Source organism: Apis laboriosa, unplaced genomic scaffold (genome assembly GCF_014066325.1).
Source record: "Apis laboriosa isolate Shangri-la unplaced genomic scaffold, ASM1406632v1 scaffold12_cov154, whole genome shotgun sequence".
NCBI classification, from domain to species: domain Eukaryota; kingdom Metazoa; phylum Arthropoda; class Insecta; order Hymenoptera; family Apidae; genus Apis; species Apis laboriosa.
In genome coordinates, this window is record NW_025221207.1 from 1,127,729 (window position 1) to 1,147,620 (window position 19,892).

The 19,892-nt window shown below is 32.0% G+C and overlaps 3 protein-coding genes across 4 annotated transcripts in view; 1 reads left to right on the plus strand and 2 right to left on the minus strand.

The window, feature by feature from the left end:
* The first annotated feature begins 139 nt into the window (after window positions 1-139).
* On the plus strand, window positions 140-1,991 carry LOC122720524 (leucine-rich repeat transmembrane neuronal protein 2-like). The gene is made up of 3 exons (XM_043947290.1): window positions 140-406; window positions 742-1,098; window positions 1,519-1,991. The coding sequence occupies exons 1-3, from the start codon at window positions 195-197 to the stop codon at window positions 1,892-1,894; spliced, it is 945 nt and encodes a 314-aa protein (XP_043803225.1). The 5' UTR covers window positions 140-194; the 3' UTR covers window positions 1,895-1,991.
* Window positions 1,992-3,581: 1,590 nt separating this feature from the next.
* On the minus strand, window positions 3,582-6,046 carry LOC122720572 (APOBEC1 complementation factor-like). The gene is made up of 5 exons (XM_043947351.1): window positions 5,059-6,046; window positions 4,697-4,871; window positions 4,287-4,615; window positions 4,067-4,187; window positions 3,582-3,682 (listed from the first exon to the last, which is right to left on the minus strand). The coding sequence occupies exons 1-5, from the start codon at window positions 5,764-5,766 to the stop codon at window positions 3,582-3,584; spliced, it is 1,434 nt and encodes a 477-aa protein (XP_043803286.1). The 5' UTR covers window positions 5,767-6,046.
* A 3,358-nt stretch (window positions 6,047-9,404) lies between these two features.
* Window positions 9,405-19,892, minus strand: part of LOC122720367 (neurotrimin-like) — a 54,526-nt gene continuing 44,038 nt past the window's right edge. For both annotated transcript variants that reach the window (XM_043947030.1, XM_043947029.1), the window contains exons 2-10: window positions 12,849-13,097; window positions 12,284-12,717; window positions 11,957-12,104; window positions 11,560-11,835; window positions 11,357-11,463; window positions 11,086-11,275; window positions 10,975-11,001; window positions 10,778-10,893; window positions 9,405-10,688 (exon numbers count right to left, since the gene is read on the minus strand). In XM_043947030.1, the coding sequence (XP_043802965.1) occupies window positions 10,802-10,893; window positions 10,975-11,001; window positions 11,086-11,275; window positions 11,357-11,463; window positions 11,560-11,835; window positions 11,957-12,104; window positions 12,284-12,717; window positions 12,849-12,897 (1,323 nt within the window). In that variant the 5' untranslated portion in view covers window positions 12,898-13,097 and the 3' untranslated portion in view covers window positions 9,405-10,688; window positions 10,778-10,801. The remainder of the gene's footprint in view (window positions 10,689-10,777; window positions 10,894-10,974; window positions 11,002-11,085; window positions 11,276-11,356; window positions 11,464-11,559; window positions 11,836-11,956; window positions 12,105-12,283; window positions 12,718-12,848; window positions 13,098-19,892) is intronic.

Below are 19,892 nucleotides of genomic sequence, written 5' to 3' on the forward strand. Positions count from 1 at the left end.
ATGAATAAGAATAATCTTTATTCGCGACTTTTTTAATTGGATTACACGTAGTCCGATTCTCTTATCAAAAGAGGAAAACGGGAGTCGAAGGATACGCCGCCCACGCGATTCAGTTGCGCATCGGTTGAAATATCAGGAACGTACAGTTAATTGAACGCTTGTACTCGACGTCGGTATTCTGTCTCACGGGAATCATGAAGCATTTGTTAAATGTATTTTTCATCTTTAATCTATTGTCAAACGTCGCGGCGGACGAGATCAATTGTCAAATCATAATCGATTCACAGTATAAAAATGTGACGACGTTCCATTGTACGGAACTAACGAATCTAAATGCATTGAACAAAGCGAGAACCAATACTACGAATATAGAGATTTCGGACTCGAGAATATCTAATATTCCAGGGTAAGAAGAAGAGAATTTATATATTGTATTATTTATCTATATTATATCAGCTTAATTATCAAGTATCAAGCTTAATATATTAATTTAATATGCTTATCTCTTTGTTCATATTTAAGGGAAAATAGTTTAAATTTAATATTTCTATTAATAAAAAAATAATTAGATAAATTAATAAATTAGAATTTTGAAATTAAAAAAATCAATCATTTAAATAAATATATGACAATTGCGTAATATTCTGAAATATTTTGAATAATGTTCAGAGAAAATAACGATAAAGATAAATGAAAAAAATGAAACTTAAATCGGAAAATTTGATATTGCATTGTTTGCAGGCACAGTTTCGCAAGATTCGGCGCGACTCTCGTAACTTTGGATCTACACGGATCAGGTATAGAGACTATAGATTCTTTGGCGTTTATAGGCCTCACAAAACTAGAGAATTTACTGTTGTGGGGCAACAAATTGAGAATCGTGCCTGGTAATTGGTTTATGAACATGTACAATTTAAAAACCTTGGATCTGTCGTTCAATTACATCACTGTAATCGATTACAACGTATTCACGTTGCTTCCCAATTTGGAAAATTTCTATTTTGATTACAATCAAATAAAAATCATCGATTACACTATGTTCCAAGAACTCAGAAACCTTAAAAATGTAAAGTTCGAGAAGAATCCGCTGGATTGGGGGTAAGCATCTCTGAAACTTTACCGTTTCCGGTTTCTGGTTTAAACGAGTTGCGGAAAAATATGAGACGCACCTTTCTTTTTTTTAATTTCATTATTAAGCGTATTTTTAAAAGCTCAATTACACGTGAACTAGTATATTTATAATCACAATAATGGTCTGAGTAAAATTAAATTTCTATGCAACTTTATATCCTCCTTTATTAATATATAATGATATAAAAGTTTATATTTTCAACATTTATATTTATATTATGTTATATTATATAAAAATTGGAGTGTTTTTTAAATATTAAATAATCATTTGTTTTTTAAAGCTTATAAATTTAAAAATTGAATTACACTTCAACAATTGATACAATTTATAATTCAAATAAACAATATATTATTTTAAAGTCATTAATTTTTTCCCATAATTTATAGATTTCGTGCTCAGTTAATATGGAAATTGGAAAATCAGCACGTAAAATACGACGAAGATTGGGAAAATTGGGGATGGATGAACAAAATGATCAAAGAATGTTCGGAAAATGTCTATGAAGAAATACCGAAAAATAAGATTCTCGATTGCATCGTTGAAAAGTTATTGAATTACACGTACGAAATATTTTCTACGGAAATGATACAACAAAATGTCGACTGTCTCGTGAAAGCTCGACAGTTGGTACGCTGTATGAGACCTAAAAATGTCACGGAAAATACGGATAACGAGACTGCGAGAAGTATACTCGAAGATTACGCGATGATTCTACCGGTAATGTCTAGATCAAACGCTCGATTTTCAATATCAACAATTTAGAAATTCTTGAATTTATAAAACATAAATATTATATTAAATATATATATTAATTTAATTAAATAATAAAATATTTATACATGAAATTGTACGTTATATGCTACATACATTATATATTATATATATATATATATGTATGTATGCATAAATTTATAAATTGTATATCGAAATAATGAGAAGTTGTATACGAAAAGAAAATCTATTTGAATATAATATGCATCTAATTTCTTTTATATTTTAATTCCAATAAAATTTAAAATTGTAGTTCATGTGAATTATTATTTATATGATGTATGATATTTCCTGATTAAAATTGCAGTTAAATAGATTGAAGTGAAATAATGTTCCCTAAACGTGATTGTAATATATTTTTAAATAGTAAAATGTATATTTTTTACATATTTTATTGTAAAATATATTAGTGTGTAGATGTCAACTGGTTGTAACAGTATATAGACTGGAAGGATCACATTTAAAAATTCCAATTTCACATTCAGAAACAGTTGGATATTTAAAGCAAAAAATATCCAAATTATTGGATGAAACAGATCATAGTTGGAAACCAGAGAGAATGAAGCTTTGGCTTCGAGGAATTTATATGGATAATAACCGTATGATTTCCGATTATAAATTAAACCCTAAAGATCGAATAATATTGCTTCTTGATTATTAATACAAAAGAAAGGTAAATGCTTTATCATATTTTTTTAATATGCAACGAATTCTTAATTACATTAATTGTTGAAATGAAATGTTTATTTTAAAAATGTAATGAACTGCATTAAGTTTTACTTCTAATAAAACTTTGAAATTTTTAATGATTAATTTCATTTTTTTTATGTTGTTGTTTAATCGCATTTTTTTTTTAGAAATACGGTTTATTTGACAAGTTTGGGATTTCATCTTTCTAAAAAAAAATTTAAATATTTTATTTTGAATTTGACTAATATATTTAAAAAAAATATTGAACAAAAAATTAAATATACACACTTGTAATTACAGTTTCGTGAATTAATTACAAAACAACTAAATGTATCACGTATTAATTACGTACAACTTTGAACATAAAAAATAATTACAATGTTTAAATCTGAATTTAAGAATAATTTAAGAATAATAATGATTTTCGAATAAATTTAAGAATAAGATTATTATTTAATTATTAGTAAATAGTGTATAATTTAACGAATAAGAAATATTTTTGCAATATCAAAATATACTTGAAATATAATTGAAATATAATTTAACGTAGAGAACCTGCGATCATCAGATTTTCTAAGTTTAAATTTCGATTTTTAAAAGTCAACAGTTAAAAAATATATTTATTATAGACTTCACTAATAAATATTATAATTAAAATTTTTATAATTAAAATTTCGTTTATTTTATGATACTTTATATCATCATTAAAAATTTTATATCGTAACTATATTGTAATTAAGACCATGAATACATATATTCAGATCAAAGCAATCATTTTTATACAAATATATTATATATTTTAAAATTCGGTTAAAATCTATTTCAATTGTAAAAATTTTCTGTTAAAATCTTAATTTCATATCAGTGATATAAAAATGAATTCATGTTTATATTGTTTCTTCGATATTTTTGTCATCATGCTTTTGGATCTCTACGTTATAAATAATTTATACATGTTCAATTATAAAAATCTTTAAAAAAAAAAAATTTAATTATAATCTATATCCCTATTCCAGCTGACTGGTGACCCAACCGCAGGATTAATGTTTAGCTTTTGTTCCATGCAATAGTGCTCGTTATTCAGTAGCACTGTTTGAAAACATACAAAAAAATATCTATAAATCATTGTTACTTACGTATACTATTTTTATTTTGCTAATTTTTTAACCAATTTTAAAAAATTTATTAAATAAAATTTATTAAACTAATAATTAAATTATTATTTAAATTATTGAAATAATGTATATAATTTGTTTTTAAGATTAACTAAAAATAAAATATCTACAAAAGTAAGTCTTGTATATTGTTTGAAATTTCGAGAAAAATGGAAACCTCAAATTAAAACATTATTCGCGTCACGAAATTGGTATTAATTACATTTATCAAAAATAAATTACATTCACAAATTATATTCACCCGTTTCCATAAGGATTTGATCTAGGATATTCACATATTTTTATTTAGAGTACTCACCGTAATTCTGAGCTATAAATTGATAGATCTTTGTGCATGCAGCGACAATTGCATTTTGTTTTGTTGGCATTGATTCTCCATGATATTCAAACAGAATATGTCCATCTTTAAAGATAATTATCTAAGGAAATAAAGAAAAAGAAAATGATAAATATCAAAAATTAAAAAAAAAAAAAATATTAAGTGAATAAAAATAAATATAAGCGAATATCATGCATACTTTACACATAAAAGCTGATTCATCCACTGCGTGTAAATAATTAAAAGTACAAGTAGCATTAAATTTTTCTTTAATGAAATATTGCAAAGCAGTCATATGCATTAAGGCTATGTCGACTACATTAGCATTCAAGTCCATGACTTGAGATTGAAATTTTTTAAGATTACATTTTTTCGGCGATATATATTTACGATTTTGTTCAAATTTATGACAACTTGATTTTGCTACAGCTTCATTGATACATTTTTGTCTTTCTAAAATTTTTGCAGCTCCGATTGGTTTTGCCCAACGTATTTCCCAACCTTCAGACTCAGCAATACCATTAGATCCTATTTTATAGGCGTTTTATTATAATAAATGAGATAAAATAATAAATGAATAAAATAATAAAATATCATATATAAATATACTTGTCATAATATCCATTACAGTTTGTGCTGCTTGACGACTTTCATAATGTACGAATGCGAAATGATTAATTTTTTTTAATTTTAGAATAGGAATTTTCGTATTTTTTTGAAAGATATCTCGAACCTTTTGTTGTGACATATCCAAATTAAGATTTCGTACAAATAAAGCAGTAACCTAGGAATAATAATCAATGCTATATATATTTTTTAATTTATCATTAAAATGAAAGATACAAATAGATACATATTTTTTTAACAATATATAATTCTACATATTCGTAGCAGATTGTATAGCATATATAATATAAACACGTAACATATTTTTAAATAAAAATATATTTTTTGAATAATTTAAAACTTACACTTTCCATAATTTCTTCGTCAATAGGGTCACCAGGTTCAGGATCAGCCCAATCAACTGCAATTTCATGATCCCACAACATAACTCTGCCAGGTATTAATTTTCGTCTGGCCATTGCAGCTGCTCTATGATCTTTGAATTCGACGAATATGAAACCACGATTCAATGTTTTATCATGTGCACTTGGATATAGATAAATGTCAATAATGCCTTCAAGAATTTTAGTTAATTCTTGCATAAATTCTTCTTTGCTTTTATTTTTAGGTACTCCACCGAAAAATAGCCGACAATTATCAACTGACTTAACGACACCGATACGATGGCCCGGTCTAATTTCATAACCGTCAAGTTTTGCGCAGGCGCGTCTCGCTGTTTTTACATCTTCGAATGAAGCAAACGCATAACCGCGAGTAGATCCAGAAAAATCTAACATCAATCGTAATTCAATCAAATAACCGATTGTTTCTAATACTGGCATTAGTTCATCTTCGTAACAATCTCGCGGTAGACGACCAAGAAAAATTTCAGCACCTTTTACACGTTGCTTTTCACCACGAACAATCTCTGGAGCAGTTAAACGACGTTGTCCATTTTCCTGCACTAATTCATATTTTGTTCTTTGTAGCATTTCTAACAATCTGATTGTCAATTGACATTCTCCTACAGAATTTGCACTTGTTTTAACATGTATTTTCTTTATTTTATCCATTTTAAAATACAATGAAATCACAATTTCAATCACACTTAAAACGACGTAAAGAGGTAGACTGTCGAGGACTAACTGATCCTTCTAAGCTTTTTTCCTTATCCCTTCTTTCGTCTCCTTACCACCACAACTAAGCATAATTCGTCGAAATATATGGAACCTTATTCTTCAAATAAGCCAATCACAGTGATCGAATATCATTGTCAATACAACTGTATGTTTTTAAAAAGAAAACGATAACGAATACATCAAACTTACATTGTTTGAACATAATAAATATTCTACAAAAAAATATATATATTATTTCATATTGTTTTTAATAAAAAATTTTTATAAAAAATATCAAATTTTTTGCAAGTCTGAAACTTTTATAAAATATTAAAAAGTTAGTTCTAGTTCCAATTTCTTTCTTTCGTTCTAAATAAGACTGATACGAAAAAATGCCATTAAAATTTGAATCAATATTTCTTAGATGAACATTCGCAATTCATTCTAAAATTTTTTAAAGTTTGGATTTTGACAATCTTGAATGGATATCAGAAATAATATACAAATTTCACATTTGCAAACCATTTTAAAACCCTCTTAAAATCTTCTTTAGATTTTCGAAGAGATAGATTTTAATGTTGAGATAAATGTCAATATTAAATTCGATAATCTATTCTATATTTTGATAAATTTTAAACAATATAGATTGGATTTGAATATATATTGAATTAATATTAAACGATTTATAATCCGAGATTTTCAAATAAATTTTTTTAAACATATATATGAATATATAGTTTGTAATATTAAAATTTAGATTAAGTTAATTCTCATGACTATTATATATATCGAATTAATTAATCAATATGAAAAATAAATGTATGTATTCAGCTTAGTTTTTTATTATTTTTTGTATTGAAATAAAAATTTGTACTGAAATAGAAGTAAATAAATCATTAAAGTTAACTTTATCTCAAATATTCTCATATATTTCTTTTTTAAATATATCTATCTATGTTCAACTCGTCTAATATTTCTGTATTTGTTTTGAATATTACGTCCAAGGCTAAAAACATCTGTTATAATACAGCCCTTCCAGGGAATTGGCAGTTCGCGTTCGTGCCACGCTCGTGCCACGCTTGACTTGTTGTCAAACTGCCGAGCAAATCCCCACTCCAATTTGATATTCGATAGGTTAAATCGCGGTGAGGGGCGTCATTCTGTTGTCGAAAATTGACGCGATAAGACGTAATATTTCGTTTCAGGTATGTGATTTCTCTATTGTCTATTATTTCTATAATTATTTTTTTACATTTTATATAATTATTTAATTAATGTGTGTTAATTTATTTATTTATTGGATATTATTATAATTAATAATTTTTTGAGATAATTTATTTTTTTCTATTTGACCATTAATTAAAAATAACTTGTATAATAAACTTTTAAAAATGGAATTTAAGTTTTTTCGCATTGTTTTAAAAAAATTGATTTTAATTTAACTTTTTTTTTTTGTTTTATACATTTATTTTAAAGATTCGATTCGATTTATTTTACTTAAATGCGTAATTTGGTTGTAACGTAATTTTCAAGGCGGGAAAAATAAATTTCAATAAACATTACAATGTGACTGTTCGATACAATGACCAATCTGATGATGACTTTTTATGCATAAATAGTAATATTTAATTTTTTGTATTAAAAATGATAGATATAAAATAATATTTGCTTTTTAGTGAATTACTATATATGTATTATGTACTATATAGGATATATGTATTAATTAAATAATCTAATTCTAATTATTTCTAATAGAATTTTAATCTCTGTTGCCATATTTATAATTTATATATTTATAATTTCATCTTTTATTATTTCAATTATTTTAAATAATAAATAATTTTAAATTATGATATTTTTTTCTTTTATTACAGATTTTTTTTTTAACTTCTGTATTTTCTTATTTAATGAAGTTTCTCGTGATGAGCCATAACAACATTGATGGTAATATTTTTCATATCTATTGAACTTTTTTTTTTATTTATCTTATTATACTCATAATTAATATTTTTTTTATTATTTTTTAAAATTATTTATTACTATTTATTTATTAATAAAAATTTTCTTATACGTCGTGTTTTCCCATAATTATTTCAAAAAATATAATTTGAAAAATCGAATAAGCTGATATGCATACTACTTATTTTTGATTTTGCCTATCGATTTTTTAAATTTAGAATTACAATTTAGTCTTGAGACAAACGTGTATATAATTTAAAGTTCTACATTTGTATATGTAAGTTATGTATTATTATCGTTCCATGATTTAATTTTTTTTCTTTTTAATCTACAATTAGGAAATTTCTTTTCTTTTTTTTAGTCTACAACTACGAAATTTCGTTCAATCTAGTTCAATAAATTGCATTCGATCAAGAAAAAAACAATCAATTCATTTTTTTGTTTTTTTTTAGATCTGAAGAACGAAAAATCATTCTTTTTTAATAATATCTAATAGTAATTATTATGATATTTTCATAATCCATTTTCATATTGATAATAATTATTATTCAATAATAAGTGAATCGCCGTTTTTTTTTTAGTATTATGATAAATTTTAATTTGAATTAATGATGTAAGAAAAGATCACATTTTAATCTAGTTTTGCCATTTAAAAAATTTTCTAGTTTTTTTCAAGTTTTTCAAATTTTTTTCAAGAATATTCTAAGTTTACATTTATATTCCATATATTTTTTATTCTTTATCACATATAGATTGTATAGGCAAAATTTATAAACAGATTTTTTAGTTTTTCTCTAGGTAGGATTAATTTTTTCTAGATAGGATCTCTAGGTTTTTTATAGGATTTATTTTTGTGTAAATAGATAAAATGATTTGATTCTTTGTAACATATATTTTTTTTATTTAAATTTTTAAACTATCAATTATTTTATATTTTCATGATGGTGAAAATATAAAATATTGATAGGAAGTAGTATTTTTTATTTTCAAATTTAGCCTTTTATTTGATTGATACCTATTGTGACATTGTGTTTTAAAAATATAATTCTAGATTATTTACATAGATCTCATATTGATTGCTAGAATACCAATATTAGAATTAAATTTAGAAAAAAAAAATCAAATTAAAATTAAATTTCTTTTAGTAAATTAAACGATTTTTATAACAAAAGTTTTTCTTACATTTTTAATAATTAAAGAAATAATATTATGTATGTACATATAAATTTATGAGATATGTTAAAAGATGTAGAAAATGTTCTGATTTTTTTTTTTTCAAAGTCAACATTTCACATTATTATTATAATATCCCATAAAATTTCATGTCTATTTTATATTTTATCTGTGATAAAATTTTTTCAATTTTATTATTTGTGTCGTAACAACAGATGGTAATATTATTCATAATTAACAATATATTCGACTGCTGATATGTTCTCTTGGCTACCAATGGTTAATATATTATTAGAAAAGTATCTTTGTATAACATTTTTAATCAATTCTTTGAGGTACAGAAAAATAATTTAAATAATAATCTAAATCTTAAGTTAATAAAATAGAGACATAAAATTAATCTAATATACATTACTGAAAATTTAAAAAAGTGCTCTCCTATAAAAAATTTTGAGAAAGTATTTGTAATGTGTTTGAACTTATGCAACGAATTTATTATCAAATGAATAAATGCAAAGAACGCTATACAAAAGTAAGGATTGTCATATACAGAGCGTCAAGATAAGCGTGACTGAAATTTCTACATTTAACGTTTACATAATGTGCACCATTTGTTGGAACCAACAATATTTTTGTACAATATTTATTTTTTAATCTATAATCTATTGATTGAAACGGTTGTTAAAAATCAATGCAACGATGTGTATATGTACTAAAGCTACCAAGCTAATTCGAAAAACAATACATTATCCTTGCACTCTCAACAGACATTCGTGTCCACTCATAACATTATACTTTAAAGTCAAATGAAAATATTATATTTATTTGAATTGGAAGCACATATAGTAGGAAAAGAAAGAGAGAAAGGAATTATTTCTAACAATATGCCAATAGTATATGTAGCCAGTATATGTGCTTTCAACCCATATTTCTTCGTCGATTTTCTACGGCGATTCTTAATAATATTATTTCTTTGTTATTATACGTAAGGTACCTACATACATATCCTTCTTTCGTATTTCGAAAGATGATTTATCAGTGCCATTTCTGTACATGATCGAGAAAAAAACTTGCGTACATGGCACTAAGCAACATTATAGAACACGGATTTAGTTATCTTAAGCATATAAAAATAAATTATAATAATAATCATATATCTCTGAACTTATACATGTACAATGAATACTAAATTATGCGTACGTATATATATATATAATANAGATATATAAATATATTTTAAAGTACAATATCCCTTACAGTTACTCTTGATTTAGAGTACAATTAAAATGCTCTTTTTTTTTTTTAATAATACGTACCAGAACATCTAGGAGAATTATCTAATGTTTACTGTATAACGTGAAAGTATTTTTTTATACATAAAAAATGCCCACAATTAAATTTTGATAAATTTTTATAAAAAAACAATAAACCAATACAAATGCAAAAATGCACTTTTGCTTGTTATATTTAAACATGAATCATAATATAAAATTTTTTTTTTTCGTATCATTTCCAAATATTTGATTACTCGAACAAGCAGCAGTATAAAATTTAGCTAACATGTTTTTGGAAATATTATTCTGCTAGGGAACATATTAATTATTTATCTCTTGCTTAAAATAAATATAACTAATATTATTTTAAAAAATATATTACACCAGCAATATACAGTTCTCCTAGACATTCTTGTTTCACTAAACCCACCATTGCATTTGCTGGTGTACGCTTTGGCTGCAGCAAATTACCTGCGTATACAAAATTGATATGTTATTAATCAATATATCTTAATACTTTTCAATATATAAATCAAAATAATTGTATATAATAGATATACCTATAATTTAAGAAGTTCGGTAAATTACAGACTTGTAAAGGCACAGGACGAAACGACTAGGAATAATGTTGCAATGGCTAAAGCAGGTTGAGATACACCCGCTGATGGTCCTCTAACTAGAAACGCATTAAATATTCATAAGAGATATGCTCATTTACAAACAGATGTTCTATTGCATAATATATTACGATATTTACCATTCTCAGCTTGCTCATCTGCGTATTCTGTAAAGCAATTGAGAAAAAGAATTTAATAAATCAACAATTTCGTTATACAATGATTGATTTCAAAATATATCATCTTCGTACCTCCTACAAATGTATGTGGCTTCGAGGGTAAAGACCATCCAAAGTCGTTTCTAGCCATAACGATTGCTTCATACGATCCAGGTTGAAGTCCTTCAATTGTATGCTCGACAATGAATTGATTTCCTCTACCGTTCGTTACCGTAGGCTTCACAATAATCCATTCAGGATCTTCTTTACGACGATATTGCAGCTATGTCACGTAATAAATTTATTTTAGTCGTAATAATGATAAATATAAAAAAAATAAGATACTAATAAAAAATATAATTACTTTATATTCAATAATCGGCGAATAACTCTCCAAGTGCCATTTTAAAATTAACCCTGATGCGGTCCTTGTCATCTCACCACCAGAAATAATCGCTTGAGAAGGAAGACCTGCAAAGCAATTTAGATTTGATATAATTAAGGAATGCAAATCTTATAGTTTCGTTTTATTTTATTTTATCCTAAATGAAAAAATAAGAAAATTACCGGTAAGGGAAATAGTTTTCTCCGTCCGTCCCAATTTGTTCTCCGCTACGCACGTGTAATTAGCCAAGTCTTCGAATTGGGTGTGCAAAATATCAAGAACGTATCGAGTTTTGTTTCCTCTAAGCTCTATACTGTTTTTCTTCGGTAATATTCTCTTCTGATCCTTGAACCACGTTACGTTAGCATGCGGATGAGCATGCACGATACACGATAACCGCGATTCTACTCCGATTCCGGTGTGCACCCATTTCCCCTTTGTCTCTATTTCTGGAGCGTCTATGAAAAAACAAATAAACGTTTTTTTTTTTTTTTTTTATACTTGATTTATTCGTCGAAGCAACATTTAAATATAGAATAGTAGGTCATCCGGTAACGAATGCCTTGAATTCTTTCTTACAATTGACAATGACGTTAATGGCTTCTACAGGTGGAGACTCCATCCCATTCTCGGCCAAACACTGATAATGACCAGCATCGTGTCTATTAATATTCACGATAGTGATACGATTACCGGATACGATTATATTATTATGAACTCTTTCGTTCTGTAACAAGAAAGAAAGAAACGTGAAAATTAACAGATATTTTTACTAAATACAATTTTCGCTTTCCCTTAATTAAACATTCCGATGTAACTTTTCTACTCGCACTTTCATTCCTAAAATGTTTGTATTCCTCTATAAATATGTACACAATATGGTGTTGAATAGAAATCTCGTCTTACCTCGTGATACCACTTTATCTCTTGTATCGGTTGTATGACCCTCGTTTCGCAACCGAGGGTGACGTTATCACCAGCGTTGACTTCCACCCTTTTACCGGGGATTACACGTATCTCCGATTGTTTGTGATGAGTCGATGGTGATATCTGAGGCCTTTCAGAAGCAGCATCCGTTCGTTGCGTGACCGTAGGTAGAACTTGAGGCCTTTCAGAAGTAACATCCACTTTCTGCGTGCGCGGAACTTGAGAAACGATCTGCACTCTGTGCTTGATCGTAATAGTTTTTTTAGGATGCATGATACTGCACTCGTAATCGTCGGAAGTGTCATTGACATTGGCATCGTGTATCACCAACGTATTGTTCGGCAATATAACAATTCTCTTTCCTTCCTGATACATGAAATTGTCGTCTTTCTTCCAGGTGACCGCGAAATTGTCTGAAATATATTTCGAATATTTTTCATCAACGTGATTTGATTTCCCAATGGCGTATTATTTAAGAGAGATTATTTAAGAGAGATTAAGAAAGAAATAATCGCGGAGGAATCGCGTCACTCGTTACACGGACCTGCATTTTTCACGAGGCAATGCAGGTATATCGTGCTTCCGTTCCTCATTCGTATACTCTCGGGCTTTGATATGATTTGCGGTTCCTCGATAGCGCTGGCCGTGTCATCGTCCACGGCGCTTGCGGTATCGTTCGCGTCATCGACCAGCTCATCGGTGTCGTCGTTGTTGTCATCATCGATGTATTCGGACAGTGTATCGTCTTCGGTGTAATCGGCGCTCTCGGAACCTTTCGCCGGTTTGCACCAAACTGTAAGTAATGGATATAGATAATTAAAACATTATACATTTATCGTATATCTATTATTACGCGGAAAATTTAATTTGATAATGCTGGATTTACTACGTTTTACGAATTATCATAAACAACTGAACGAAGATATCGATATTTGAAAAATGATCGGTTGAATCGTGGCCATTCTTCTGAAATGACTTTCGATGACTTTTGAATGGAGGGATCGTTCGTTAAAAATCCACGGGACGATAATAACAATTTCAAATAAATCAAATCAATAATTCTCTCGTAGAACGGAGAGAAGAACGGTTCTATTGTTGCGTTATATAGAATACAGATCTCTAACAGATGTTTTTCGAAGGAACAAACACCCAAGATTTATATCTCTCGAAGAGGCCTCGAGCAACGATCGAGAAGAAGGACACGGCGGTTGAAATTAGATTTCTAGTGCACGATACGCGTTTTAATTTCAGGACAGCGGTATGTAAGCACACCGTTTTCTAATAATACGCGCCACCCTTACGCCCATCTATATCTTTCCTAACAATGCCTCTTCCCTACTTCTTCGCGTGTGACTTACGCCAGTTACCAGGGATCGTTAGGGCACGGTTAATCGAATAAAGAAACGTTAGAAACGGACGAAATGAGAGGTCTACGTTCTCGTCGAGCTCGCTTCGTGTCTACACCCAGTTTACCCCATTTTCGAAGCCATGCTCCGTCCCTCCATCGTTCGATTTTAACCAGAAAACCACCACACCCTTATTAGCGGTAAAATAGATCCGCGATGAAGATTAACAGTAGATCGTTCCAATCTATTTCAACTGTCTCCCCTATATCTTTTTATTCGAGTACAGATTGAGAGTCACAGGTAAAAAGCGTCGATAGCTGACCCACTTCCGGTCCCCGCTCCATCACGCTCGCGTGAACTCGCGTCGTCGATACAGAAGGCTCGAGATCTCGCGGTATCCTTTATTACAGGCCTCGTGAATTTATTCACGAGGGTAACTGGTCTAGATCAGGAAAAAGCTTTTCAGAATTTAGGTCATTCGTGAGAACGCCTCTTCGATAATATTTGACTAGATTTCGAAATGATTTCTTTCTGAAAATCTTCGCGCGTCGATGAACAGAGATTTTTGAAAGATTTTAAAATATAATTTGGAGAGAGAGAGAGAGAGAGAGAGAGGGAGGGAGAGAAAGAGAGATCAAAGATGGAAATTTTAAAAGAGTGGAGAGTATCGTAGATAATAATATATGTATATAATTCGTTTGGTAAGGATCGTGCTTAAAAAAGTGTGAAATGATTCGTGGAAATGATATGAAAGAAAATGATTGGATTATTTGTAATAATAATCGCGATTAGATCAAGAAAGAATCTAGGTTAATGGCTGACCACCTCGTGCACGCAGTTCTGCTTCCATTTAGTTCGTTACCCCCCTGGTCACACGACGTAGAGTCGGTATCCCTTGGTAACGGCCTAGAAAAGACGCCACGGTGTCCCATTGCTTAATTTATTCTCACCATGGATGCTTCCTTTTTTTCCCTCCCCTTTCTATCGATTCTCGATAGAAACGAGATTAAACTCTCAATATATTTCAATAAAATCGACGAAATGAAAAATCTTCGATTATTAAAATTAATAACTGATCGTCATTCGTATTTCTTTCCAAAGTTCTTTAAATTATTTTTTTTTTTTTTTTTTGAAACAAATTAAACTTTGCATTTCGTCACTTGACACGAACACGAATACCACGCCAATGCAAGAAACTGAAGGAAGGCGAACGACTTTAAATCTTTTCGTGCAGAAAATTTACGACTGTCCTTCGCGATAATATTGAATTCTAAATCTTCCTCCTCCCTCGAATTTCGCTACAACGACAGGGACAAAGGAAAGGACATCTCGGTGACGATCTGGACATCCGGTGTTCAAGGTGAAAGAGACTGCAATACGCAATGCATCATAAACCAGGTATTCGAGAAAACGCAATAGAACGTGATACATCGCACATAGAGACAGTGGAGGGGGAAGAAAATCCGGAGAATCTGTCACTTCCCTATTCCTCCACCTTTTTATCACCTTTGCTCCTCGATCTTTGTTCTCTGTCCATTAGAAATTCGAACGGTGACTTCGTGGCAAACAAAACGAAACAATATAACGGACGTGCTCGAAAACCGCAAAACCGTTTTGCATTAGGCGCACGCGTAACAAAACGATGATGTCATCCCCGACATGTCCAAAAAAAGGACCTGCCGCCTCGTGCTCGCGATTCATCCTAACAGTACACGTCATCCTGTCCCAAACGGTTTGCCCTTACGTGACCACCACTTTTCTTACGTGTCTTCAACTCGTCCCTGCCTCGCCACCCCCTCTCACAAATCAAAAGGATAGAGATTGTAAATCGAGAGCGGCCAGTGAGATCGGCTAGAACCGCATCGACTGATCGATGCGGCCTGCAAAATGTCAGGGTGTCGTTGCAGGGGTGCAATTACGTTACTATATCCCCCGATGGGAGCAAACTCGAGGCAAAATTTATGCGTCCTTCCCAACTCTATCGTGAACTTTTAATCATCGATTCATCGTAGAAAAATCGGTCGAAACACTTGACTTCTGGATTTCTTTTGGAACGAAATGGGAAAGGATTATTCGAGATTTGTCGATTTCTCGTCTATCGTATCGATCATCGTTTTTTTCTTCTTTCTTTTTATCTTTTGTGTATCGAAGAGATACACATAAAAGAGATGCGGGTTATATATAATTGCAAAATTGCCGTTACGTTTGCTCAGATGCGAGCCGTTTAATCGTGAGACCAGGACGCTCGTTTCCAGGAAAAGAAAAGGAGGGGATGCACGCAAGGGGCGCGAGGTTGATCTAAATTGGAATTATGAGCGGTCGGCTCTAGCCATCGGGATATCGGTTCGAAAATGTCAATGCGTGCTCGTTCTCGTCTTCTATGCCAATATATTGTTTCTGCGAAATAGAGTTTGGTCGAGCCTAAATTTAGATTCGATGAATAACCGTGGAAAATCCGGTCAGACACCTACGTTGTAAGAGAGTCGTCATCCGAGATTTGGTCGAACGTGCGCATAGATTCACGTACAGTTTGCGTTCCAAACGCTGTTATGAAGCATATAAACTTCTCGATCGTTGCTCGAGATTTCGGTGTGTATAAATCACATCTGGGAATTTTTCTTTTTCTTTTTTTCTTTGTTTTATATATCTCGATGTTTCGTCATCGTCTCGATGTTTATAACTATACGACCGGTAATTCCAGTTCAGTTTATCTTGAAATGATTTCTTACCTAGGCCTCTAAAGCCTTTTTTTTTTCTTTTATGAAAAAACATTCTGCACGAATTTACTTTCTTTTTAAATTACGTCGCGAATTCGATCATCTCGAACTTGAAATTTGGTTTGGTTACAGTGTTATTGAGTTAATTTATAATTTCCTAAGAGGAATTGATCGTAGATCAATCCAATTAAAAGGACAGATATAATATTTATCTCCTGAAAAGATAAATATATGCAACAACATTTCGATAGAAATTTTATTAGATCTTATTAAAAAAAATATAAATATATATATATATTAAATTTATTCTGTGAAAAAGCTAATTGCGATACCGATGCAACACTCAACAAGGATAAGCACTATAATTCCTATTAGATACCGCTACACCCGGAAGTCTCGAACAGTAACAACCGAGACTTTATGTCTGGTCATATGGAACGCCAAGTGTAAGTACTTACGTGTATCTATGCGGCTATGAATGCTCGATTAGAACGCACATGACTTTCTTCTTCGATTAAATCTCGTACACGATGACTAACAACTGTATAAATCCGAGCGTGGTGGAAGCTTGAAATTCCTGATCCCGATATAAAATCTCCACAAGCCGCAAACGGATACACGTCGAGTAATCATTTTCTCGAGTTATCTCTATATCGATCTCTATATCTTCCTCCCTCGTAGGAATGCGCTCCCTCGCGTTTTTCCTTCGTGTTCCCTTCCCTCGCGAAAGCATCGCGTAGAGAGGGTGGAAAAGCCACGATGCCAGTTCCCATGCTCAATTATCAACCTTTTTAACAAAGCAAACACACCATCGTTCCGCTCAATTATCGCAACGTTTCGTAATAATGTTGAAAAAAAAAAAAAAAAAAAAAAGAAAGGAAAAATTCCATTTCGCTCGACACGTAGCGAGTTAATTATTCCTTATTTGCGTCCGAGGCGAGGCATGGGTAAAATTCGAATCGTCGTTAGAAATCGTCGAAGGAAACGGTTAATTTTCTGATTTACAACCGTGGATACCGGCTGTGCGCCAGCAGGAAGTCCGGATTTGCAGAAATTCTTAAACGGCTGCGAAAGAAGGGAGGGAGAGCGTTGCGATCACCGCGAGACGATCGGAAAGATTGGCGAGATATTAACATTCAGAATTTATTCCTCGAAGGCTGAATAAGTAGTTGACAAGTGTGTTGGATGGATCACGAATGTTGAATGGGATGACGTCACCCCTCGCATTCCCTCACGCCTTAATGGTTATTATTGCTAAGAGGTACGCACTCTTATTCCGAGAGGGAACCTTCTCGTTTCACTCGTCGTATGCCGCGACGAACACGTGTGCGTCTGTAAACATCGGGCCCGCGCATTCGTGGGTGCGTGTAAAATACCGCGAAAGGAGGTTGGAATCACGCGTGTCCACGTATTTATACGATTTGCACGCGCGCGTGTGTGTGCGCGTGTCGTTGGAATGTGCAATAAGACATGCACCATGAACTTGTGTGTCGGGGCATGGGTAATAAAACGGGGAGTGCCATTGGCCGAATTGACCCGTGTTAGCACCCATCCAACCTTAGCGCACACCATTCGCGGACCTCCTCGTGAAAAATCCTCGCCGTTCGAGGCGATGAATCGCCATATCGCTGTTCGTCTCGCTTTTGCGAAACCGTAAATACCGAACACGATGTTCTCGAGCTTGGGGTATTCATCGGTTGAACGTACCACGCTTTCTTCTTCTCCTTCCTCTTCTTCTTTTTCTTTCTTTCCTTCTTCTTCTTCTTCTTCTTCTTCTTCTCCTTCTTCTCGTTGCATCGCCGTATACGATGAATCGCGAAAATCTTTTCCTACGAGTCAACCACGAGGAGGATTCGAACGAAACGTTACAACTATTCGAAAGCGGTTCGACGAGTTTGCAGTCGCGATCGATTAACCTTGGTACGCGGCGAGAAACAACGCTTTTCAACCTGCATCCTTGCCTGGAGAGGAAAGGGATAGGATGGATTAATCATTCGCATCAGGTTTAATGAAATTTACTTTTTAATTAAACAATGCAATTGCAAAAATTTCTTCCTTTTGCAATGCAAAAAATTTCGTGAGCGAGGACAGTTAATTATAATATCATCCTATTTAACAGTAGCGTTTGAAAGTCAGGGGTGAGTTGTTGTAACTCGTTCGATGACTAAACCAGCTCTCCAATTCTCACGGCGTCGTATTTCTAGCATCGCGTTTCTTCCCCTTTTTCCTCCTCGGATTTAATGAATTACGTCACACTCGAAACGGAGGAGGAACACTCGTCCTCGTCACCTTCGACGTCGTCGTCGTCGTCGTCGTCGTCGTCGTCTCGCAAGGATTGCGCAACCAAACTCAATGAGAGGGGCGAGAGAGGAAATTCTCGTCGTCGGGGCGATTCGAAATAATCCGTGGATTGCAGCCGGTTCTCACCACGCGAAAATAACTGTGCGCGGCTGTGCAAGGGATATAACGCGCACACGCGGCGAAATAGCAAAAGGGACCGAGACACCGCGTTGCTGGCTAGCTGCCAAACGGGAAGATAACATAGGATCGCGCAGATGCTCGCCTCTTTCTCCCCGGTTCGGGATCTAAGAGCCGAGCTAAACGGCCGTGTGTGACCAAGCGGCAGCGGAGCGGAATGGAGCGGAGGAGGAGTGTAGAACGGAACCACGAAGAAGACTCGTGGCTACGCCCGGATTTTTTACCCGTGTCCCTAAAGCCGCCTGATTTAGACCGCAGCTCGTTGAAGGAGGAACGATCCTCCTCCTCCTCCTCCTCCTCCTCTTTGCCCTCTCCAGGAACCTCCGACGTTGCTCTCTGCTCCGATTTCGCTTCTACGCGTTCTGGGGATTGCATAGGCTAAAGAAATAATTTACACGGACCGTCTAAAGATAAATTCCGCGGGAATAGGCCACACGAATTCTTTCCGCCGAGATTAATATGTAGGTGAGAGTTACGCGAGAGTGAGGCGAAGATATAACGTCGAAGGATGTTGGATGTTGTTGGCTATCGTTTTTTCCTTTTTTCTTATGTATTTATATGTTTTCTTTCTTTTTTTAAGGATAATTTAAGCGGAGATCGAGGTCGGAAGAAAAGAAAAAAAGAATCGATTGGATAATGTTATAATTATAAGTTATAAGAAATTTTGGCGTGCCACGACACGTTGGACATTATTAGTGCCAATAAATTTTGTTCCGTCAAAAGTGACAAGTTTGGCAGTAAGACAAGTAGAATGACGAATATTTTCATTATTCTTGGTATAATATCTCCTCTCTAAGATTATTTTTGTTATAATAAAATTCTGTGTATATTTCTAATACGTTAACCTTCAAATAAAATTGGAGCAATCTTGAAAATATACAAAATTGGATATTTTGCATAAAAGAAAAAGAGGAGATTGAATATATATCAGGTTCGAGATCAAAATCAGTGATAATTTTTCGAATGAAAAAGTGATGAATATTTTAATTATTCTTCATGTCTCTTCTCTAACATTATTTTTGTTAACAAAAAATAAATTCTGTGTAT

Excerpts from the sequence above, each read along its gene's own strand:
- LOC122720572 (XM_043947351.1), bottom strand. The coding sequence starts at position 5,766 with ATGGATAAAATAAAGAAAATACATGTTAAAACAAGTGCAAATTCTGTA. Across the intron at positions 4,616-4,696 it reads TGTAATGGATATTATGACAA|GATCTAATGGTATTGCTGAG; the intron begins GTATATTTATAT and ends CCTATAAAATAG. Across the intron at positions 3,683-4,066 it reads ATTTATAGCTCAGAATTACG|TGCTACTGAATAACGAGCAC; the intron begins GTGAGTACTCTA and ends GTTTTCAAACAG.
- LOC122720524 (XM_043947290.1), top strand. The coding sequence starts at position 195 with ATGAAGCATTTGTTAAATGTATTTTTCATCTTTAATCTATTGTCAAAC. Across the intron at positions 407-741 it reads AGAATATCTAATATTCCAGG|GCACAGTTTCGCAAGATTCG; the intron begins GTAAGAAGAAGA and ends CATTGTTTGCAG. Across the intron at positions 1,099-1,518 it reads AAGAATCCGCTGGATTGGGG|ATTTCGTGCTCAGTTAATAT; the intron begins GTAAGCATCTCT and ends CATAATTTATAG.